The following is a 25,840-nucleotide window of genomic DNA, read 5'->3' on the forward strand; positions in this document are numbered from 1 at the left end:
ACTATGAGATAAACCAAGCAGTTAGAAAACAAGACCAAAGGTTTGAGAAAGTGAAGATGATGTGAGACATCTCATGGGAAGAGCAACTGACCTGGAGAATAGATCCAGGAGAAACAATTTAGGGATTGTGGGACTGCCCGAAGGCCATGATCAGGAAAAGAGCCTGGACATTATATTCCATGAAATTGTCAAGGAGGGCTGCCCTAATGTTCTAGAATCAGAGGGCAAAATGAATATTGAAGGAATCCACCAATCACCTCCTGAGGGAGACCCAAAAGGAGAAACTCCTAGGAATATTGTGGTCAGATTTCAGAGTTCCCAGGTTGAGAAGAAGATACTGCAGGCAGCTAGAGAGAAACAGATTGAGTATTATGGAAATACAGTCAGGATGGCACGGGATCTGTCAGCTTCTACATTAAGGAAGTGAAGGGCTTGGAATGGGATGTTCCAGAGGTCAAAGGAACTGGAACTGAAACCAGGAGTGACCTACCAGCAAGGCTGAGTGTAATACTTCAAGGGAATAAGTGGTCATTCAGTGATATAGAGGACTTTCAGGCATTCATGATGGGAAGACCAGAGCTGAATGGAGGATTTGACTTTCAAGTGCAAGAATCAGGAGAGGCATGAGAGGGTAGACAGGAAAGAGAAAAGGCTGAACTGTTTGTATTCCTGCATGGAAGGAAAATATTTGTAACTCTTGAGACTTTTCTCTGTATTTGGGTAAGTGAAGGGATTGCGCACACACACACATACACATATATATAGGCAGAGAGTACAGGTTGAGTTGAATCAGAAGAGATGACATCCATAAAAAATAATAATAAAGTAAAAATCAAGGGGTGGGGAGTAGGATGCTGGGAGGAGAGGGGAGAAATGGAATGAGACAGGCTATAACTCATAAAAGTGATAAGAAAAATCCTGTGCAATGGAGGAAAAAGGGGAGAAGAAGATGAGAGAGGAAAAGTGAAGCTTATTCTCTTCACATTTGGCTTAAGGAGGGAATAACATGAAAATCTGTCGTGCACTGCAAGAGAGTGGGGGAAGAGGGGATTTGTGGGGTAGGGAGGGATGATGGAAGGGAGGGCAGATGGGAAAAGGGAGTAACTAGAGGTAAACACTTTTGGGAAGGGACAGGGTCAAATGAGAGAACAAAAAAAGGTGGGGATAGGGTAGGATAGAGGTCAATGTGGTTGGTATTACACAACATGATAATTATGGAGGTCTTTTGCAAGGCGACACATATATGGCCGGTATTGAGTTGCTTGCCTTCTCAGTGGGGATGGATGGGGAGGGAGAGAGGGAGAGAAGTTGGAATTCAAAATATTAGAAATGAAAGTTGGGAATTGTTGTTACATATAACTGAGAAATGAAGAAGGCAGGTGGTGGGGTATGGAAATTTGTCTTGCCCTGCAGGAAAAGAGAGAGAATGGGGATAGGGGAAGGGTGGAGTGTGATAGAAGGGAGTGTACGTTGAGGGAAGGGGTAATCTGAACGCAAGGTCTTGTGGGGAGAGGGGAGAGGAGAGATGGGGAGAGAAATTGGAGCTCGGAATTTTGTGGAAATGAGTGTCGGAATCTAAATAAATTAATTAAAAAAAAAAAAAAGTTAAACCAGTAGCAATCGTGTCCCCATGGCCCCTAAGAGTTGAGTAAGCTCTTGGTAAACGTTGATTGATTCATTCATTCATTGTCTTGTCCAACTCGGAAATGAAGGATCCTATGAAATTGTGCCTCTCCCAAATTCCAACATGCTTAGGAGACCTTAGTCAAGGGCTAACTCAAGAACTTCTTTCTCAGGGGACTGTTCACCAGGGAAAGAGAATGGAAGGGCGAGGTGGTGATGCTATTTCAGTTCAAGATTAGCAGGCTCCAACTGAATTCAAGGATCTCAAATTGGAAGATTCCAAAGCAAGGCCGGTGGGAGCCCTGGCTCCTCCCCCTGTTTAATATCCATGCCCCTGGCCCCGCCCCTTGCCATCTTCTCATTAAACAGCTCCCTAGCCAAGGCGGCTTGGTGCTCTAGAAGCTGCCGCGCACAGGTACTTTCCAGGATGAAGATGTCGGGCCTGGGACCCTGCCCTTCTCTGTTTGCCTTCGCGTCCTTACTTCTTGTCTGGCCCGGCCACGTCGCAGCAGCCAAGGAGCTAAAGTTCGCCTTAGTTGTGAGTAGATTTACCTCCCCATTTTACACCTTTGTCCCCGTGGGAGGGAGGGCAGGTGGGCCGCGGCGTCAGGTTTCATCTCTCGCTTGGATGGCCCTGGGACTCCCCCACGGCCCACGCCGCACACTCAATTTACCGCCGAAGTGAATGAGCAAGTTTCGCAAGTTTTTGTGCATGAAGGCCAAAACAAGTCCCGACACACTCGCAGACAGAAAGGTTTCTTCGACTCCCCACCCTCAGTTTTGCCCCCTCTTTGTTCCCCTCATCCCCTTTGCATCAAACCCGGGGGACCCCTGGTGGGTCACTTTTGACTACAGTGATTGGTTCTGAGAAGCACCCTGGTGGGGAGGCGGGAAAGCAGCCACCTAACTTCGGGGTCCTGCCCTGTTCAAAACCCCAGCTGGCTGAATGCAGGGACCTGGCCGTCTCAGGTAGCCAGGGGCAGTCCATAAACAAAGACCCATTTGGAATTCACCATCGAACCTTAAAATTCAATGGTTCAAGGATGCCATTCAAAACTTCAGGATTCCTTTGCCTTTGGAATAATTCACTTATTTTCCTGCATGAAGCATGTGAAAATATAAAGAAAATGAGTCATGGAATGAAAAGGTATAGAAAGTATATTACTTAAGGGATAGAGATCTCTGTGTCACCTGGATTAATACATGATAGGTACAGGAAACTCTTTCTTTACATATGGATCCTAATATAATCTCTCCTCTCCTTTCTTCCTCCCCTCTTCTTCCCTACCTATTAGAATCACTTTTTTTCTCCTTATGCTTTCCCTTTTCCTTTTCTCTCTCTCTCTCCTCTTTTTCTTCTTTCTCTTCTCTCTCCTCCATTCCTATCCTTTCTTCTCTTCCTCTCCTCCTTTCTTGTTGGGTTCTATCTCTCGCTTCTCACAGAGGCACAGCTGGTGCCTTACAGCTGATTGGAGCTTCTGTGGCTATCTCATCTAACTCCCCTCTCTCCCTTTTCAATTTTCTTCTCTTCACTCCACTCCTTTGCTTTCTTCTCTCTTTACCTCTCCTTCCTTGTTTTCATTTCCCCTCTTCTCCTCTCCCTCCACTCTTTTCTCTTTTCCCTCCTCTTCTCTTTTCTCCCTCCTACCTCCTCTTCTCTCCTTTTCTGTCTTCTCCCATCTCTCCTTCTTTACCTGGCCTCTCTCTGTGTTACCTGGTTTAATACATAACAGTCTTTTAATGCCATCTTTCTTTCTGCAAATGCTCCTTTTAAGAGTTTTCTCATTTAAAGGAGGTCAAAGATTTCATTTTACTTACAATGAAGCTCTTATTTTCTCACCTTACTAGATCATTGGTTCACTTCCTTCTGTAATATGACATAGTCAGGCACAATGTTTTGGTACAATGACCAGGTATGTAAATCTTGCTCCCTATTCCAGTAAGCCACCACTAGACCACAAGTTAACAATGTAGAGACACAGGCCAAAGTTCAAGTGTTCAAACATAATTTCTTGGCAACTTCCAGGCTTCCATTCCATAAACCTCTCTGATGCTAAGGTTGTGATATATGTAAGTTGGACTTTTTATTTAAAGCCTTTGAGTTTCTTAATTATAGTATATCCTCAGGTTGGCATTTGGACGGCACTTTTAAAAAAAGTTTTGTATTTGTATTTCTTAAGATTTCACAGTACTCACATCACCAACTGTGCGGAATCGGTTCATTCTTAGTTAACTGCATGTGGATTCTCCAGTTTGTGAATTATTTTTAGTAAATTTCTTATCCCAGACTGGTTTTCCCCTTATTTTTAAATCAGGTTAAGGTACTTTTCCCTATTGATTCATGTGGACATATGTTCAGGAAATGTAAAATAATGTGAATGTTACACAGATATTCAAATGGATGGCTGATCTCCTCAAAGTACATATTCACTCCAATGAAGATGATCAGTGTCTACACATGGTCGCATATCCTGGATGATTTTTAGCTGTTGCCTTACATAAGTTTAGCACAGGAGGCCCATCCAACATACTAGGGGGAAGAGGAACCCTTGCAAATTGGCCTGACCTGGCAAGGATACTACTGTTGGAACACAAAGACATCCATCAGGCTTTTCTCACTCTTGTTATATGACTAACTCCTTTTCCAGTCTTTTAAAATGGTATCTTCCTTTTATTACTCTACTTCTCCTTAGAAATTCATTTTCTTTAATGTTTTGCAACCTGCTTATGCCCACGCTATGCCATTCCATTGCCCTTTGGGTAATTTTCAATTTGGATAAATATCTATGCAAAATCACTGGGTCAGGGGACAGTAGATTTCTCTACTTAATTTTTGACTATGTTAACAAAAAGATGCCCCTGTTTGGATGTGACATGGTGCTGATTATAGATCCAGGATTGTGTTTGCCCTTCATTGCTGAAGAAGATCATGCCATCAGAGAAATGATGACATGAGTTGTACTTGACTTTGTTTTGAGTGAGGGAGGGCTGTGCAAGGTCACCAGCCTCACTTCTTCTCCAGAGCCATCTGAATCCAGTGACCAGATATTCATCAGGATGACTGGAGATGACCCAGGTTGCACTCAACATCTGATCATACTTCAAAGTAATAATACCTAACACTTATAGAGCTCTTTAAGGTTTGCAAAGCATTTTACTTACTGGAGTTAACAACCCTGTAAGACACTATAGATCCATCACACCATGAAAGATGGATAAGATTCTTGGATGAGATTCATAATGATTCAACGGAGCTTGATCCAACAGAAGAAAAACCAAGTAAATGAAGAAAGCTGTTGCACAGATTGTGATATACAACTAGATGGATGGACAGCCTATATTAGAGATACATAGATACAAAGAGATGTATAAAAATATCTTAGATGCCGAAAATAGAGAATGAGCCAGGTCTGGAATTCTTCGGATAGAGAATGTCCTGGATTGGTTTTGGGAAATTGCAAAGTTCTCTTAATGATGCCATATTTTTCCCTGAAACAAAGGTCCATCTTTTCAAAACCAATTTCTTTCTATGCTGTTGCATGACTAAAAGTCATGGAACACTACAGTTTCCCAAGAGTGGAAATGGAGGCAAGCCAAGAAAAATAAGTCTATACCACTATTCTTGGTAGGAAGAACAGAGAAACTTTTGCAGACCTGATTTTATATTGTAATCAGTCTTCACATTCTCATTAAAATATTTTCCTTAAAAGGACTAAGTGGGAAGCCAATCAATCACACCATTAGCAAGCATTTATTAATTGCCTACTATGTGTCAGGTACTATGGTAAGTACTGAGATATTAAGACAAAAATAACATTGTCCTTGTCCCTGAGTTTACATTCTTCAGAGATCTTTGGCGCATGTAAAGAATTCCCTGGTATCCCACTGTGGTTCTAAGATAACAAATCAAGCTGATGAACTAAGATATATACTTTAGTATAAGTTAGCCAGGTTAACTTCCACGATCTGCTGCAACTCTTAAGATTTTATAATTTATTCAGGTTTTCAATCTTGTTGGTGCAGAATTTCCATTTAAGGCACTCTTTGACCATAATACCCTCAGGATCTAACAAATCCACAAAACCTCTTGACCAGGTTTAATATACTTACATAAAGTAGCTGGGCAAACCCCAGTGATTCCAAGTCAAGAAGCAGTTTCCAGAGGTAATGAATACCTACCATTGTCTCCCTGTTCCAAGAAAAAACAACCCCCAAACCAAAAGCTCTCCCATTGGTGATGGTCCACAAGAGTAACCCAGTCTTGCTCTGATCCATTTCATTTCTCCATATTGTATTAGCTGACAAGAAAGAATCCAAGACTGCTTCCAAGACAGTCTGGCTGGTTAACTGGAACAACTACTTAACCATTAGGAATAAAAATGGGATCTTTCTCTGCTTTCAGATGAAATCTAAATTGTTACCAGTTATTCCTGGCTGCTATGAAAATAAACTATGTAATGTAACACAGGTGCAGTTTAAAGGGAGATATCAAGAAGAAAGCAAGGGATTATTAATGAAGAATCACCACTACTTTAGGCTAATCAAGCGATTCTTGCATATAATCATAAGGCTGATCAGGCTTTTGTCTCTAAGCCACAGATGCATTAAGTGGCCATATGAAGCACTCACATTTGAAACTTTAGGCAAAGTTTATTGCAAGGATCCATCGGACTCAGAGACCTTGCGTCTGGGTTATCTGTGTCAGGAGCCCTGACCTTTGGGGTATGTGGTATCATTCCTGCAGTAGAGGACAGTAACCTAGAGATGAGTAACCTACATTCTTTAGGTCTAAGATGCTTTGTTCAGGGAGGTATTAATAGAAAAATCCAATATGGACACGATTTTACTTTGTCTGAGACTTCACACATTATAATCAAAATTTAAGGCACTCTATCAATGCTGATTATATGGCAACTAGAAGACATAGTGCATATGGCACTGGACTTGAAATCAGGAAGACTGTGTTCAAACACTGCCTTAAATACTCTCTAGTTGTTTGACCACCCGCAAATCATTTAGCCTCCTGTGCCTCAGTTTCCTTATCTGTAAAATAGAACAAATAATCAATTAGGATAAACCTCTAAAGCACTGTATTAAGGTTTATTATTATTATACTTGTAAAATATACAATCAAATATACAATCAAAATTCAACTTCAGCCATACTTAGCCCTGTTTGGGGCAAACAACAAGTTATCCTCATTGATTTCTGCCTTCATAGAATGACAACAACAGATTATTTTTGGCAAGCCATGGCGTATCCGGCCTCAAAGTTCACATGTGCAGAGTGGAGAAGCAGGCCTCTTCCAGCTGCAAGTCTATGATCCTACAATCCTGTGTAATAATAGCGAATAATCACAATAACTGACATTCATATAGCACTGGCTAGATGCCAGGCACTGTGCCAAGCAGTTTGATTTCCATGCACCTTGTATTGTCTTTGCTGAAATCCATTCTGTCTCCTTCAGTCTAGTTTATACATGGATTTTAAACTTCTTAAGGCCTCCAGTTTTCTTCTGTTTTAGTAAAATTGCCTACCTTGCTCTGCATCTGATTTTTTCTGCATTCAATCTCATTTCTTTAGGCTCTGGCCCACGGAGGTAGAACCCCATTTGTGTAGCTATTTCATTTCCAGCTAAGCCATAGGACAAAAGAAGCTATTTTTACTATTCAAATGGATAAATAAGTCCCTACTATGTACTAGTAGGGGCAACAAAGTGGCGCAGTGGATAAAGCACCAGACCTGGAGGCAGAAAGACCCAAGTTCAAATTTGACCTCAGAAACTTCGGAGCTGTGTGGACCTAGGCAAATCATTTCATGCCTGTTTGCTTCAGTTTCCCCATCTGTAAAATGAGACAAAAATATCACCTATTTTGCAGGGTTGCTGTGAGGATCGAATCAGATCATTGTAAAATGCTAAGCCCAGTGTCTGGCCCGTAGTAAGCACTCTATAAATGTTTGCTGTTCCTGCAGTTACTACCACCAGGCACTATGCCAGGCGCTAGGGTGTAAAGATGAAAAAGAATCATACGTACATTCTGTTTCCATGCGGTCTCCCCGGTAGAGTATAAGTCATTTGGAGGTTGGAGGAGAAAGAAGTAACTTAGATATTAATGCTTTTCCCTCTAAACAAGACTAACTTGTTTGAAGTTCTGGTTGTGAAGATTTGAATTAGCATTTCACTTTGGGCTCTATGTAGTTTAATGTCAAGAAGAGTGTTCTTTCCAGGAAGTCCAGGACATCTCAAGTATTATGGCCCCATGTGAATGCCAGATCAGGAAGTCAATAATAATAAGGTAGCTTGATTGGAATGGGAGTCCAGAAGCTTACTTGCTAGTTCAAAATAAAAAGTAGGGTTGAGAGAAGATGGAGAAAGGTAAAAAATCAGCATATACAAATAAGGATAAAAATAGCCATAACTAACTGTGCCTGTGAAATGAGAATGAAATAGAAAGGAAAGTCATGGACCAGGAGAGGGTTGGCCCAGTTCAGAATGATGTTGACTTAAAGGATTCTGTCTGCGGATATGCATAAGTGATGCTTGACATGCCATTATATAATAGCTAGCTCTGAAACTGGGGTAGGAACAGTGGGGAAAGCAGGGCCTTGTGACTCCGTCCCTGTAACAAATGGAATCCTGCAGAGTCTTCATTTGTAAAGATACGAATCTGGAGTCAGGAGAAAATCCTCTTCAAATCCTGCTTCTCCTACTTATATCCTATGTGACATTGGGTAAGCCAGCTAACCTCTGGGCCTCAGTTTCCTTATCTGTAAAATGAGGGAATTGACCTGTATAGGCTCAGAGTGCTGTTCCACTTCTACAGTTGTGATCCTATAACCTTTACAAAGCCATTGGCTCCCAGTTCATAAGGATGGCTGGGTTTGTGTTTATTAAGTACTTTCTAAAAATGCCACAGCATGTTCAAGAGCTGCCTTTAAAAATCCTTCTAGCTCGCCAAACTCTAGGGTGTATCATTATCGATGCCTACTCATTACATCTGTGTAAAGCCTTCCATTTATATATTGCTTAATAATTTATATCTGGATAATGCTTTACTGTTCATACAGTGCCTAGCACATAGTAGGCATTTAAATATTCATTGGGGCAGCTAGGTAAGACAGTAGATAAAATGCTGGTCCTGAAGTCAGAAAGACTCATCTTCCTGAGTTCAAATCCAGCATCAGATACTTTCTAGCTGCGTCACCCTGGACAAGTCACTTAACACTGTTTACCGTAGTCCCTCATCTGTAAAATAAGCTGAAGAAGGAAATAGCAAACCACTCCAACTATTTTTGCCAAGAAAACCCCAAAGTGGGACCATGGAGAGAGGACCACAGCTGAAACAATGGAACAGATGTTTACTGACTATGGACAAAACATTTAGCATACGTTATCTCATTTGATCCTGTGCCACATCTCTGAAAGAAAGGTGGAGTGACTATGACTATCCCCACTTTACAAGTCAGGAAGTAGAGTCTCCTCAAGCTAAGTCAACTTACTCAAATGATCAGCTTAGGATTCTGATTCCCAAGCTAAGAGAGGTGGATTCTCTAGAATTCCGTGACAGAAACTTCGCCCACCTTTGCTGCCCCACTGTTTAAGCTGAAAATATTTGCATTCTGTCCCAGGGACTTCGGCATATTGTAAAGCCAGGACTTTTCTTTATACACACATGTCCAACCATTTTGGGAACCTACTCCTCATCTAAGGTATTGAGTTTTTTCCAGAACAGGAAAGAGGCAGGCGTCTTCACTGAATCTTCCTTAACTGGACTAATAGAACTCTAAAAGTAATGGTTTAGCCTAGAGGGACCACAACTCTCTAAATGACTAAGAAACAATATGAGCTCTTTTATTTTTATTTATATTTTTAAAATAAGTTCATGATGCTTTTGGTTTTTACATCAGTCATTTCTGGAAACATCCCTTCTCTACCAGTCCTCCCCTCTGAAAAGACATCCTGCCTTTTTGGCAAAGAAAAACACTTAAACAAAAATACCTAATATTGTAACAATGTCTGATAATCTATACATCTGACTGTAGTCCCTCACCCTTTGCCATGAAGGTAGAGATACATTTCACTATCCTTTCTCTGGAACTGTTATTGACTTTTTAATTTTTTTAGTTACTCAGAGCTCGTCTTCCTTACAGGGATCTTTTCGTTTACTCTGCTGCAGCTGTTACAATGTTCTTCTGGCTGTACCTCCTTCCCTTTGCATCTGTTCCAACAAGTTTTCCCATGTTTCTCTGGATTTCTCATAGTCATAGTTTCTTAAGGAACAGTAATATTACATTGTGCTCTTGTACTACAGTTAATATAAGCTATTTTATTAAAATTTCTCTCTTCTAATTTCTTTCCTCTTGTGTGGCAGCCACTTTTTTATTACTAGAACTGTGTAAAATGTCAGCAAGTCAAAGAGTTGGATCCAGGAAATTATTGTAGGAAGTGCCCTGAGATTAAAGGAAACATTCAACCATTTACTTCAATGCAAGTATTAGTTATTAACTAACTAGGAACATGGCAGAGTCTGTCCCACGCCTCAATCATCCATAATAGTCAGCGTTTGGGGAAGGACATATGTTCAGTCATCTAGGTCAGGAGGGGGTCATTTAGGGCCCTGTAGCTCTCATTTACTAAGTTCCCTTGGTAACCTCGAAAGGTTCATTCCAGCCCAGTGATTTCTATCTAACTGCATTGTCTACTGAGATGTAAATTTTGAATAATGCTTGGAAAATAAACAGATGAGTTTTATTTTACAAAGAAGAAACTAGCACAGATATTTCAGGCCCCCTTTCCTGCCCTTGCTACTTTCTTGTGCAGCCATGGGAACAGAGCTTCCAGATGATGAATGGTGAAAATTCTAATCACTTTATTCATGATGATAGTAACATTTGTGACCTAGATCATGTCACTTCACTTTGCTCAACTTTATTTTCCTTATCTATGAAATGAGGAGGCTGGAGATTTCCTCCCAAGTCCCTGCCCAGATTAAATCTATGATTGTGTGAGGCCAAGGTGGGGCTACGTGGTGGACTGATAAGAGTACTGGCTGTGGAGTCCGTAAGACTGTGGGTTCAAGTGCTGTCTCTGATACACATTAGCTGTGTGACCCCTAGCTAAGTCACTTGACAACTTAGAGCCCCGGGCCACTTTCTTGCTGGTCCACATGAAGGGCATTTCCACATTGATAATCACTTAAACTTATGCATCACAGACAAAAAACAAAATCCCATGTTACTTTCCAGTCACTTTTTATTAGGAACTTTCCTTACAACAAGCCTGTGAGGTAAGTGATGTAAATAACTCCATTTTACTGATGAGGAAACTGTGACCCAGAGACGGGATGATTAGATATGACCTGGAGGGTGATTCTGATGGAGCTCCAAAAAGAAGCCGTCCTTGGCCTTCTGCCATTCTGCATTGTAACGAAGGATGCTGATGCCCTAGCGATGTCATGTTTATCAAATTAACAGAATGCACAAAGCGGAGAGAGTTATTCAGAATGCACTGGGTGACAGAATCAGGAAAGATATGGAAGGATGTGCTAAATCTAATCAGATAAAATTTAAGAGAGATAAATCTAAAGTTCTATACTTCCAGTTTTAATGATCAACTGTAAAAGTACTGGTCTAAAGAAGCTTGGCCAAAATAATGATCATAAAAATAACGCGTTAATGTAGTACTTTGAAGTTTGCAAAATGCTTTACACATAACACCTCATTTGATTTTCACAACCATCCTGTAAGCTAGGTGATATTTTTTTAAGAAATTTTTATTTTATCATCAGAATTTCTTCTAGTTTCCTTTTCCTCTTCCCTCCCAGGAAGCCATCCATATAACAAATAATATAAAAAAAGAAGAGAAAAAAGTGGCAAAATATTGAAAAATCTGAAAGTATGTGCAATGGCAGGTGCTATGATACTCATTTTATAGATGAAGACACAGGCAGGCAGAGGTTAAATGCCTTGCCCAAGATGACACAGCTAGTAAGCATCTGGAGTAGGAGTTGGACTCAGGTCTTCCCTGACTCCAAGCCAATACTCAATCCACAACACCACCAAAGTACCTGAGAAAGAAAATGGTTCATGGGAAAAGATCTGACTGAGTTAGTGAACAGAATGCTCCATATAAGCTAATCCTGTTATAAAGCTGTCAAAAAAAAGCTAATGTGCAGTTAGGTGTATTACTACTAATGCAATAAGTCTACTTGCTACTATGCAGACTGCATTGGGAAGACCGTGTTCCATCCTGGGTGCCACTTTTAGGCAAGACACTGACAAGATGACCCTTTTTAGGGGATGACAATAAGACTATGGAATGACTTGGAAATGATCCCAGATGAGGGTCAGCTGTGGGATGGTTAGCCCTGGAGAAGAAAGGTTATAGGGGAGGAACATAAGTAGGTGCAGAACTGTAATGTGAAAGAAGGCTGAGATGGGTTTTATTTGACCCCATAAAACAGAAGTAATAGCAGTGAGTGACGCAGTAGCAAGACAGATTCAAGCTCTATATAGAGACAAACTTACTAGAAATTTATTGTGGTGGTGGTAGTTGTCTAGTCGTTTCAGTTACATTGGACTCTTCCTGACCCCATTTGGGGTTTTCTTGGCAAAGATCTTGGAGTGGTTTGCCATTTCCTTCTCCAGCTCATTTTACAGTTGAGAAAACTGAGGTTAAACAGGGTGAAGTGACTTGCCCAAGTTCACACAGCTATTGAGGAAGTGAAGCTGGATTTGAATTCAGGAAGATGCGTCTTTCTGACTTCAGGTCAGGCAGTATATCCTCTGCACCACATAGCTGCCTAACCTAGCAATTAGAGATGCCCCCAAATCCCAATCAAGTCAATAATTATTTTTTAAGCAGATACTATGTGCCAGGCACTGTGCCTGATAGAGCTCAGTGAAGATTTATCAAGGATGTTGTGTGAGGCATTCCTAGACAGGGATGGGTTGAACTAATTGGCCTCTTATGTCCTTTCCAGCTCTTTTGAGTCTATGATTCTAGGAACTGACTTCTAGGAAAATAACCTAGTGCTTAACACCATGCCTGGAACATAGCAAACAATAAAGGCTTGTTGACTGACTAATGGATGAATTTGCCCATAGTCATATAGCCAGTGAGTGGTGAAGCTGGCCTCAGACCCAAGTCCCCAGTCTTCTGACTCAGAGGCTGGTGTCCTTTCTCTTACATCGAGCTCCTCCCTCACCAACCGTCCTGTCATTTTGCATGATTTTATAAGTACAGTTTGGCACACTTGTCAAATGGGACTTATTCACACACCCAGTTAACACAGCATTTAGAGAAAACAGTCTGCATTGATACTGCATGGGGTATCTGGCATTCTGTTCTAAATAAAAAGCTTCCTTTCACCAGTGTAGACTTCAGCCAATTATCCCCTACTGTCATCTATTGCTTAAGCATATATGCTTCCTCACCTTTGATCATATCAAGCCTCTGTTCCTCATTTATGAGCCTTTGTGGAGTACACAATGGAATCGTGAAATCATGGGACTGTACGTAGCAATCGAAATACTCCCCACAAACACTGATCTCTACCCTGACAATGTTAGCTGGGAGCAACATTCCACCCTGACTTGTAGTGGATCGTTAAGGTACTGTATTGATTTCAGGGCTGTCAAAGTGGTTAACACAGCTTCCCAAAGTGCCTGACTTATTTGCAGAATGATAATAATTTTCATTAAGATGATCCTTTAAGGTTTCCAAAATGCTTTCCTCCAAGCAGACCCAGTTTCAAATCCTGCCTCTGCTGCATCCTAGCTGAGTGGCCACAGGACAGTCTCTTATCCCCTAGGTGACCTCTTCTGTATTCTGAGATTAGTAGAGTTGGTCCACATTGGTGAAGAGAATTTCCACTCGAAGAATTTGTCACATTAAACATCAAATGAAATCACACATCCAGACTCCCTCCTACCAACTAACCACCCTCATCCCCTCAAAGTCTCCATCAGCTTTTTCAACTGCCATGTCACCACAGTTGACATATCAAGCTTGCAGTTCACTGGTTTTCAGACCAACTGAGAGCAAGTCTATTATTTTGGATAGAACACCAGGCCTGGGGTCAGAAAGATCTGAGTTCAAATATGACCTCAGACACTTACCTGGGCAAGTCAGTTAACCCCTATCTGCCTCAGTTTCTGGGGGACACAGTGAAGAAGGAAATGGTAAACCACTCCAGCATCTTTGTCAAGAAAACCCTAAGGACAATGTCTGTGGGGTCATCACCAAATGACTGAACAACAACTAAATCTTTTTCTTTTCTTCCAAGCTATTGTGTTTTTAAACACAGGATGTGGCTTCTTCATTGTTTTCTAATTATAAAGACTTTGACAAGAAGACTCCATTGAAACCTGGAACATTCCAGTGAAGCCTAGTCTTGACAAAGAAGAACCAATCTGTTATTGTAACTTCTGCCAACCTTAGGACCTGTCTTGTCCTTTGCAGTTTTATAGAAGGGGGAAAAGACCTTCACTGATTGGCAGCAACTCCTACATTATGCAATGAGAAACATTTAGGGGATTCAGGTTTGAAGCAGGATCATCTGAGATATGGGATAAAAACTTATTAGCACATCATCCATTCTCACTGGGTTATGCAAAGCACCATACCAATGTAAACTATTCTTTTTATTATCATAAAGAATTTTTCTGACATGATAAATATGCCTACAGCTCCATCTCTGGAAGAAACCAACCATTCAGCTACTACTAGGCCTAACAGCACAAGATACATTGCAATGCATCTTAGAAGGCAGTGAACCTGAAAACATTTTATTAATGATAACAAGGTCCATTACCTATGAACAGATATTGCAAGTTAGCAAATGTGAAAATGTTACATTTCATTCTCAATGGTCCTCTAAGGTGAGTGTCTATGTACAAGAAATCCAGAATGCAAATAATATCTAAAATTCAATATTATTCAAATAAGTATAAAATACATAAATATATTCTAGATAAATCAACAATTTCCTGTAATTTTAGGTTTTAACAAAGTGATTTTAAAAAATCTCTTTAATTATTCAGCAATGGTGAGTCTTTCTAGGAAAACCGTAGCCTCTGAGTAGTGCTACAAATCTGAAGATCTGCCCCCTGAAGGTTCTGTAACTTTAGAGGCCAGGATCATGTGACAATTTAACTTCAGTACTACTTTGTCTCAGACACCATGGATAGTTGTTGAATGAATGAATGAACACGAAAGAAGGAATAGATGGACCCGAACACTCTTTTCCTCTGAGATAGAAACTATCCAGAATCTGTTCCTTTGTTTACACTCAAGGAGAAAAACACCCATTCAGGCAACATGTCTCTGGCTGAGCCAATGCAGTGTTCCACTGAGACCCACAAGAGCAATGTGGATAAGGGGGGGAGGCGGGAAGGTAGGTCCAAACCAGTGATTTAACCAGAATAATGAACTCTGTGTAGAAAATTCCACCACCATTTCTGAACCAGAGCTGACCTGAAACTTTAAAATTGCTTGGAGAACTGAGAAATTAAGTGACTTGACAAGGGTCTTGATCAGAAGCAAGTCTTGATGCCTGATCTTCCTGTTTCCCCATCCCCTACCCCTTCTATCTATTATACTCTACTGTATTTTTTTTAATTTCTTTTAATAAAACCTTAAACTACTCAAGGAGACCAGAGAATCCATGCCACACATATTGGCATGTGTTGTAGAAGTTATAGAAGATTTTGGAGAATTAAGGAAATTGAAACTACAGTTATTTGCTTTGAAATAAAAGGAAGCCCCGCTGCATCCTGGGTCATCTCCAGTTATCCTGATCTATATCTGGCTTCTGGATCCAGAAGACTCTGGAGGAGAAAGTGAGGCTGGTGACTTTACACAGCCATGCCTCACTTAAATCCAATTCACTTGCATGTCATGGCATCACCTCCCAGATGTCATGGTCCTCTTTTAGAATGAAGGACAAACAATTATGCTTATAAGCACATGCTATGACTGTATATGACTACACAGTCACTGTGTTAAATCCAAATAAAGATAAAGGGGGGCTGGGACATAAACGAGTAAGGGTTGGGGCTAGGACCAATGAGCAGGGGTTGCAGAGAGGCAGACAGCTTCTTGATGTGAAGGAAAACTTGATAAGAGAGCTGTCCAAAAATTGAGTGGGTTGCCCAAAGGGGAACAGCTTCTTCCTTGCTAGAGACCTTCAAGCAGAGGGGATTCTTGGATGTTATTAGTTGAGATACCAAATCTGAGAGTCTGTGATTGTAAACTTGGATCCAAGTGATCCATCCATAAATTTTAATAGTGCTGTTGAGTCATTTTCTGTATTACCTGAAGAACTGACAAGGGAACAGCTGGATTTACAATGTAATGTAGCAAGACAAGTAAATGAGAAGCACCAAGTGAAATGAACACCATTTATTTCCCTCTTGTTTTTTCAGCTATTTCGGCATGGAGACCGGAGTCCTATTGAAACCTTTCCTAATGATCCCCATCAAGAATCTGCTTGGCCTCAAGGATTTGGACAACTTAGCCAGGTTGGTTAGCTTTTCAGATAAGTATAATCAATGAAGTGCAAGAAGAAATGTTCATTAATTGTTCGGATTTACTTCCCCTCCCCCCATGAGTATATTAAGATTGGAAGATTATACATCATCAATCTATGTCTGTTATTAGAGATTAAACAAAAAAATGTACAAAATAGCATAGTAATGCCCATGATCAGTTATTAGATTCAAAAGAATTAAACACTAGTCTTTCAATTTATGAGGTGAGTCAACTGGGCTGGAAATACATGTTCTTATACTCAGTGCTAACAACCTACAGTGCAAAGAATACTGGCTGTGGAATCAAAGGACATGCTTTCAAATCCTGATTCTAATGCTTACTGTTGGTGTGATCTTGGACAAGTCGTTTTCCTACCTTGGGCCTTAATTTCCTCGATTGTCAAATGAGAGAATTAGGCTCAATGGCCTGAGGTCCTAGTCAGCCCAGATCTATGATCTTGTGATGCTACTTACCTTCTCGATGCCTCAGCTTCCTTTTCTGTAATAGGAGGGGACTGAACTCATGGTCCTTTCCAGCTGTCAACTTATGACCCTGTGATGTAGCTGAGATTCTCTGAGCTTTAACTGCTTGATCTTTAATATGAGAATAATACATGTAGTACCTTTCTGATGGGACTTCTAGAATGAGATCATTTAAGAAAGAGTTATATAGCATTTGAAGTGCTATATAAATAAATGTTAACTTGTTACAATTAGTATTATCTCTTATGTGGTTCATTCTTCTGTCCTGTAGCATTCCTTCCTTTTAATCTGAATCAGGTTAGAAAACCTCACCTTTACTTGTTAGTACTGGTATCTCCCCGAGCCTCCATGTTCCTGACCCCCCAAGTTAAAATAACCCCCTAGATAGAATAAGAGGGGATCATGTCCTGTGAGTTACTCTGACGTGGTCTGGGATCCTCAAGTTCATTTCCCAGCCCTGGACTGGCCACCCTTATTCCAAATCTTCAAAAGAGACAGGGTTGCCCAACCAGTTCTGCAGCTTGGGTTAAAAGGCCGTGATGATCAAAAGCAGCAGCCTTGGAGCGACATAAGAGCCACTAACGTTTATCTCTTTACTTCAAGGATTACCAACTGTTTCTTTCAAAACAAGTCCGTGAGTCATTTTTAGGGCCAACAGTATGACTCCTCCCATTTTACAGATGAGGAAACAGGTTCAGAGGGCTTAGGTGGCTTGACTACAAGCACCTGGATCTGAACCCAGATCTCCCATCTTTGGATCCAGCCCCTTTCCACCACTGATTAAAAAGCGGCTTAGAGTTCCTGCTTCCTCCAGCTTTACCAAGTCACCAGGCGATCCTACCATAAACATACATCCTACACTTCTCTTTTCACTAACTCTCAACCACGGAGCAGTTTAATTTCTAATGTCTCCTGTTAGGGAGTTGGCACGTGAGGGTGGAGGTGAAGGTGGAGGTGAATAGCAATATCCAGGACAACATTCTCTCTGGTTCTGCACCTATATTGGATAACTTCCAGGATCACCTGGCCCTCAGTACAGTCCTTCTCGGCTTTAAATTAAATTTGTAATGCTTTATTTACATATCATCCAACTTCCTCTTGCATCATTCTGTATAAATGAAGGGTACAGATGAAATAAACCAAACAAACAAATTCTGACTGGAGGCCTGTCATGTGTAAGGGGCTCTTCTAGATACCAGTGAAGTACCATGAGAGGCTTTACACTTCTTTGTAATCTTGATTCCTCACTTCTGCAGTCTGTTTCCAAGTCTTGTCCTTTCTCTCTTCACAGTATCTCCATGCACACCACCACCACGAGGCAGGCCATCTCTATCTCATGCCTAGGCTACTGAGACAGCCTGTTGGTTGGCCTCCCTGCCTTCACTGTCTCCCCATTCAATCTATCCTTAATTCAGCTGCCAAAGAGATTTTCCTAAAGCACAAATCATGCCACCCCTCACCCTACTCAAAAAATCTGAGTGGCTCCCTATCACCTTCAGAATCAGATGTCAAATTCTCTGTTTGACCCTGACAGCCCTTCACATCCTAGGCTCCTGCTACCTTTCCAGTCTTCTTATATCTTCTTCCCCTATACTTTAATCCCCTAGCTCCTCTGGCCTGTGTGTTGTTCTTTGAGCAGAGTGTTCCATCTCATGACTCCACGCCTCTGAAATGTCTGGAATACTCTTTCCCCATCCCCCTTACCTTCCCTGGCTGCCTTCAAGACTCATTTTCATCCTACTGCTAGCATGTTCCCTCTGAGATTCCTTCCCATGTATGTTGCATATCTGAGGAATACTCAAATTTTTCCCATGTTGTCTCCCCCAATTAAAATGGGGGTTGCTTGAGGACTTTTCTTGTATCCCCTAGTGGGTGCTTAATAAATGCCTGCTAAGTGACTGATTTAGAGTCACAGCTCAAGTTTCTTCTTTGCTTATTGTCACTGAAGTCTCTGGTACTGGACTACACCAGAACTGCTGCCATTTATAAAGAGCCAGATGATGCATCCAGACCATTTATCTTGACCTTCATCCCTTTGTTCCCACAGCTTGGAATGGAGCAGCACTATGAACTTGGAACATATCTAAAGAACAGATATTCCAACTTCCTGAATTCTACATACCACCGGAATAAGGCAAGTGGGACAGCTAGAGGGAGGGGAGAGAGTCCAAGGTAAAAATTGAGTTAAACATTACATTTGGAAAAGTGCTTGCCTTCTTTTTGTTGCTGTTTTAGTCATTTTAGTTGTGTCTGACTCTCCATCACCCTGTTTAGGGTTTTCTTAGGAGAGATCCTGGAATGGTTTGCCATTTCCTTCTCCAGCTCATTTGACAAATGAGGAAACTGAGGCAAACAGGGTTAAGGGACTTGCCCAGGGCACACAGTAAGTGTCCAAGGCCAGATTTGAAACCCAGGAAGAGGAGTCTTCTTGATTCCAGGCCTAGTGTTCCACAGGCTGTGCCACCTGTCTTCCTTTACAGGAATCCAATGCAAATTAACAGGACCTGTTATTTATACTGCTACAAGTACTATTTTTAGAGTCATTTCCCTCTTTCTTCACTGAGCCATTCTATTCAATAGTAACCATGTATCAATAATGACCATAAAGTCCAAGCTGTTCAGATTTCCCCCACAAACAAGACAAAATAATGCCTCAAGACCAGCGGTTAGAGTGGGTAAAAACAAACGAGAGTTGAGGAAAACAGTAACCAAAAAAATCCCAGGTTTGGTCCCTGTGAAGTATAAACATTAGTTCTGCTGAAACAGTCAGGGTGATCCCTGGGGCTATCTGGGTTGGAAGGTAGCCTTTGGCCAAGTCACAGGAATTTTTACCTCCTGGATAGTGTGGGTAGTCAGGTGTCTGAGCAGGGGAAGATTAAGGGAATTTTTGCTAAGGGATGCCAAGCCCATCTGTGCTGCCAAGACGCAGCCGTGGGTGTGAAGGAACCAGCAATACAGAAGGAGTGGGGCAGGGACATGCTAGTTGTGGACACTTACAGGCGGGCAGAGTTCTTGGCCTTGGTTCTAGACCAGACGGGAGAACTGAAGGAGGATGTGAGGCCAGAGACACTATTCCACATACTTCAGGACTACAGGTGATTGCAACAAGTTGTTATAAATTTAAAAAAAAATAAGATATAAGCAAGCAAAAAAAGAGAAAAACTCAACCATTAAAAGTTACTATGACAATAGAGAAAACCAGGGTTCATCTCCAGAGGAAGATAGTGAAACAAAAAAAGCCTCTCCAACTCCAAAGAATAATATCAAATAGTCACCTGCCCAAAAAGAATTCATAAAAGAACTTTAAAAAGACTTTTAAAATCAAATCAGAGAGACTGAGGAATTTTTTTTAAAAAAGAATAATCCAAAAAACCAAGGTTATGAAAAGAAAGTTCATCAACAAAAACAGAGATTCAGAATTCTGAAAAAACAGTTCCTTGAAAATTAGAATTGGGCATGGGGAAGCCAGCAAAGTTATTTGAGACCAAGAAATAATAAAACTAAATAGAAGAAAGAAAAATAAAAGAGAATGTGAATCATCTCACAAGAAAAACAACTGATCTGGAGAACAACTCAAGAAGAGAAGTGTAAAAATAATTGGACTACCTGAAAGCTGCAATCAAAAAAAGAATCTTGATATAATAATACAAGAAATAATTAAAGAAAATCATCCTGAAACATTAGAATAAGAGGAGAAAGTAGAAATAGAAAAAATATACCAGTCACGACCTGAAAGGGATCCTACAAGAAAAGTGTACAGGAATATCATAGCTAAATTCTAACACCTCTGGGTCAAGGAGAAAATATTATGAGAAACAAGACAAAACAATTCAAATATGGCAGAGCCACAGTTAGAATCACACAACACCTAATAGTGATGATACTAAAAGACCACAGGTTTTGGAACACTATATACCAAAGAGGAAAAGAACTGGGATTCTGGCCGAAAATATCATACCCAGCAAAACTAAGCATAATCCTGAACGAAAAAATAAAGGACATTCAGTGAACTGCTAGACTTTCAGAATTTTATTGCAAAAAGACCTGAAAATCTGACATACAAGATTCAAGAGAAATATAAAGTAAACATCAAAGACTAACTACAAAGGACTCAATAAGAATAGACTGCTTACTTTTTATGTGAGGAAATGTTAACTGTGTCTGTGTAATTAGTAATTCAGTAGCTCAAAAGAAATATTAGAGTAGAATAAATAAACATTAAAAAATAAATATTAGAGATAAATATGATATGAATCTAAAAAGTAAAACAGTTTAGGAAAAGGTAAAAAGAATAATTATACAAATGAGGTAGAAGAGGAAGAATTGACACAGAGGAATTAGACATGGGAGGCGGACTGGTGGTTCTGGAATCCTACTGTCATAGGGGATGGCTTAAAGAGGGAACAATATGTATATATTTAAAATTCTTCTAAATTTAGAGAGAAATAAAAGGCTAAGGGGATAAGGAGGGGAGAGGAAAACTTAACACATCAGATCTGGATTAAAGAGAGAATAATATATACATTTGAAAGGGAATAAAAGTCTTCCACATTAATAAAGAAATAAGAGGGTAAGGGAATAGGATAAGGCGGGTTATAGAAGGGTGTCTAGGTTAATGGGAATAGGATAAAGAGGAAACAACATGTGTATTTGGAAGGCTATAAGAGTCTTCCAAATTCAGTCAAAAACAAAAGGATAAGGGGAAAGGGTGGGGGGCAGGGATAGGATAAGGCAGGGATCCTTGAAGTGGGGAAGGTTAAATAATAGGAGGACAAGGTAGAAGTTAAGTAGAAGAGCCAGGAGGAATAGGAAATAAGAGATACAAATCTAAAGATCAGGAGTATAATTTATTAAAGGGAAAAAAAAAGAGGTAGTAACCATGATCTCAGATAAAATTAAAGCTAAAATAGATTTAATCAAAAGAGAAAAACAGGGAAACTATAATATACATCAGCCATATTAATCAATATAGTTTTAGATTATTTAAAATAACTAGACAGTATAAGAATAGAAATATTGCTGTGATGGAAGAAATGATGAATTGGTAGATTTAGAAAAATATGGAAAGACTTGGATTTATGAAAGAAAATGTTATCTACCTTCAGAGAAACAGAGCACAAGCAAGTATAGTTTTGTCTTACATAGATGCATATCCATGTATATGGGTATACATGTATATTATAGATATCTATGTACAAATATGTATATATAAGTATATGTGTGTATATATGTTTGTGTGTGCATATATACATATATACATGAATGCAAGTGTGTGTGTGTGTGCATGCATGTATGTGAGTGTGTATCTCCATGTTTAAATGTAGACTTCTTGGGAGAGGTGAGGAGGAAGGGAGGAAAAAAACACCTAAGTGAAAAGTGCACAGCAGAGAACAAATTAAAGCCTACAAGGAATTAAAGATGCACAGCTCTGAATATAGTGTGTAATATTTGTTATATAGGTTTTCTTGAAATAGAAATTTAGTGCTTTATATTTTGAATCCTCTCTTACATTAGGCTGTGCACATGGCAATGGTTTTTTTTTCTTATTTTTGTATTTGTTTGTTTCTTTTTTTCTTTTGTATTTAAGTTTAAATTTTTAAAAATTACCAAAAAAAAAAAAAAAGTAAGGATTGTTTCCTTTGCTGTCTTTGTATTCCCAGTGCCTAGAACAGTGCCTGTCACATAGTAGATGCTCATGAATACTTGTTGACTAACTTCCTCAATGGAAAGTGTTCCCTCCACTGCTGAAATCAGTCAGGACCAAAAATTCATTCAGTCATCAAACATTGACTATGGGTTTGCTGTGTGTCTGCCAGGTGCTGTGCTAAACCATGGGGATATAAAGAATGGGGAAGACATCTGAAACACTCAAGGAATGTCTATACATTCTAATGGGGAGACAATATGAAAATAACACCAGGTACATACAAAACACAGACAGAACAGATAGGAGGTCATGTCAATGGGAAAGCCCTCCTGCAGAAGGTGAGACTTGAATTAGGTCTTCAAAGGAGTCAGGGAAGCCAGAAAGTGAAGGGAGGGGGGGGAGCACCACAAACACTTAGGTCATCAGGTGATATAAGAAAATCATGAAAAATGAGTCAACAACTTGCTAAAGGAGATCCCCCCCCCAAATGCTGAAGAAAATAACACCTTTAAAAGTAGGCTAACTCAATGGGCAAAAGAGGTGCAAAAAGCCAGTGAGGAGAAGAATGCTTTAAAAAGCAGAATTAGCCAAATGGAAAAGGAGGTTCAAAAGCTCAATGAAGAAAATAGTTCTTCAAAAATTATAATGGAGCAGATGGAAGCTAATGACTTCATGAAAAACCAAGAAATTACAAAACAAAACCAAAAGAATGAAAAAATAGAAGACAATGTGAAATATCTCATTGGAAAAACAACTGACCTAGAAAACAGATCCAGGAGAGACAATTTTAGAATTATGGAACTACCTGAAAGCCATCATCAAAAAAAGAGCCTAGACATTATCATTCATGAAATTATCAAGGAAAACTGCCCTGATATTCTAGAACCAGAGGCCAAAATAAATATTGAAAGAATTTACCAATCGCCTCCAGAAAGAGATCTGAAAAGAGAAACTCCTAGGAATATTGTAGCCAAATTCCAGAGTTCCCAGGTCAAGGAGAAAATATTGCTAGCAGCTAGAAAAAAAACAATTCCAGTATTGTGGAAATACAATCAGGATAACACAAGATCTAGAAGCTTCCACATTAAGAGATCGAAGGGCTTGGAATGATATTCCAGAAGTCAAAGGAACTAGGATTAAAACTAAGAATCACCTACCCAGCAAAACTGAGTATAATACTTCAGGGGGGAAAATGGTCTTTCAATGACATAGAGGACTTTCAAGCATTCTTGATGAAAAGACCAGAGTTGAATAGATAATTTAACTTTCGAACACAAGAATCAAGAGAAGCATGAAAAGGAAAACAGGAAAAAGAAATCATAAGGAACTTACTAAAGTTGAACATTACTACATGAAAGATAATTTTTGTAATTCTTGAAACTTTTCTCAGTATTTGGGTAGTTGGAGGGATTATACACACACACACACACACACACACACACACATATAGACAGAGAGCATAGGATGAGTTGAATAGGAAGGGATGATATCTAAAAAAATAAAATTAAGGGGTGAGAGAGGATTATATTGGGAGGAGAAAGGGAGAAATGGAATGGGGCAAATTATCTCTTATAAAAGAGGCAAGAAAAAGCTTTCTCAGTGGAGGGGAAAAGGGGGGAGGTGAGAGAAAAAGTGAAGTTTACTCTCATCACATTTGGCTTAAGGAGGGAATAACATGCACACTCAATTTGGTATGAAAATCTGTATTACACTACAGGAAAGTAGGGGAGAAGGGGATAAGTGGGGTGAGGGGGATGATAGAAGGGAGGGCAAATGGGAGGAGGGAGCAATTAGAAGTCAACATTCTTGGGGAGGGACACAGTCAAAAGAGAGAATAGAATAAATGGGGGAAGAATAGGATGGAGGGAAATATAGTTAGTCTTACACAACATGACTATTACAAAAGTCTTTTGAAAAACTACATATATGTAGCCTATATTGAATTACTTGCCTTCTCATTGGGGATGGGTGGACAAGGAGGAAGGGAGAGAAGTTGGAACTCAAAGTTTTAGGAACGAATGTAGAGAATTGTTTTTGCATGTAACTGGGAAATAAGACATACAGGTAATGGGGTACAGAAATCTATCTTGCCCTACAAAAAAAGAGAGAAGATAAGGATAAGGAAAGGGAGGGGTGTGATAGAAGGGAGGGTGGATTGGGGGAAGAGGTAATAAGAATGCACGGTGTTTTGGGGTGGGGGGAGGAGAGATGAGGAGAAAATTTGGAACTCAAAAATTTTGTGGAAATGAATGTTGAAAACTAAAAATAAATAAATAAACATAAAAAAAGAAAATCTCAAAAAAACTTGCAGGGAGGGTCTTTTGTAATACAAATTATCTACAGATTCACATTTTTATAAATAAGACTGTCTGAAAGTGAGACACTTTTGTATTATTGCCTCTTTTTGTAAAAGAGTAAAATGATTCCAATAACTGACCATATCCTCCCCTTGCATAAACTTTGTATGATCTTTCTCCTAAGGGCTTGTTAGTTCCTTAGAAAACCCACAGTTCCCATAAATTGGTCTCTGCTTTGTTCTTTCTTGGGTACTACGTGTCCTAGGGGCACTTGGGAAAAGAACTTGTACTGATGACTGGTTCTAATGGCCAGGATTGTTTTGGTTTGTTTCTTTTCTCTTTTAGGTTTATGTCCGAAGCACAGATGTTGACCGGACCCTGATGAGTGCAATGACAAATCTTGCTGCTCTGTTTCCACCAGAGGGCTCAAGTATTTGGAACCCCAAAATCCTCTGGCAGCCGATTCCAGTTCATACAGTACCAACGTCTCAAGATCGGGTCAGTATGACGGGAAAGCTGGAAGTATCTCTCAGCTGGAGATTACAGAGAAATCTGAAGAAACCAGGATAAATGACTCATTAATTTCAAGTCATTTTAAAAGTTGAGGAAAAATTTGACTAAGTGCTGAGAGATACTCTAAATGCTGAAGAAGAAATGAATTTTATATAAGCCACAATCCCTGCCTTCATGCAGTTTACAGGCTAGTGTATACAGAATAATATCTGATAAGGGTTAGATCAGAGAGTATACACAAAGTGGCATGTGAGGTCAGAGGAGAGAAATGTTGTGACTTGCAAGGAGAATCAGTGAAGGCTTCATGAAAGAATGGGCTTCCAAGGCTGAATAGCAATTCAGTAGGTGAGGTGGGTAAGAGGACATGCCAAGTAAAGGAATGAAGGTTGGAAAGGGTAGATTGTTTGCAGAGCTCACCAAGCAGTGTATCAGAGAGCATAAAGTATGTGATAAGGAGGTGGTGTAGTTTGGTTGTATTCAACTCTTCAGGACCCCATTTGGGATTTTCTTGGGAAAGACACTAGAGTGGTTTGCCATTTTTCAGATGAGGAAACTGAGGCAAATAGAGTTAAGTGACCTGCCCAGGATCAAATAGCTAGGAAGTGTCTGAGGCCAGATTTGCACTCATGAAAATGAGTCTTTTGACTCCAGACCCAGCACTCTATGCACTATGGTGCCACTTATCTGCCATGAGAGGGAGTAGTATGAGCTAAGCCGAGTAAATGTTACCACGTAGGGCCCAAGA

General features: G+C 40.0%; 1 protein-coding gene across 2 annotated transcripts in view; it reads left to right on the forward strand.

Moving 5' to 3' along the window:
- The first annotated feature begins 1,936 nt into the window (after window positions 1–1,936).
- Window positions 1,937–25,840, forward strand: part of ACP3 (acid phosphatase 3) — a 54,254-nt gene continuing 30,350 nt past the window's right edge. Inside the window, exons 1-4 of one of the 2 annotated variants that reach the window (XM_072651324.1) lie at window positions 1,937–2,161; window positions 16,051–16,146; window positions 18,686–18,772; window positions 24,928–25,080. In XM_072651324.1, the coding sequence (XP_072507425.1) occupies window positions 1,952–2,161; window positions 16,051–16,146; window positions 18,686–18,772; window positions 24,928–25,080 (546 nt within the window). In that variant the 5' untranslated portion in view covers window positions 1,937–1,951. The remainder of the gene's footprint in view (window positions 2,162–16,050; window positions 16,147–18,685; window positions 18,773–24,927; window positions 25,081–25,840) is intronic. The other variant, XM_072651325.1, reaches the window with a different exon arrangement.

The sequence above is a fragment of the Notamacropus eugenii genome, chromosome 3 (genome assembly GCF_028372415.1).
Source record: "Notamacropus eugenii isolate mMacEug1 chromosome 3, mMacEug1.pri_v2, whole genome shotgun sequence".
Taxonomy (NCBI): domain Eukaryota; kingdom Metazoa; phylum Chordata; class Mammalia; order Diprotodontia; family Macropodidae; genus Notamacropus; species Notamacropus eugenii.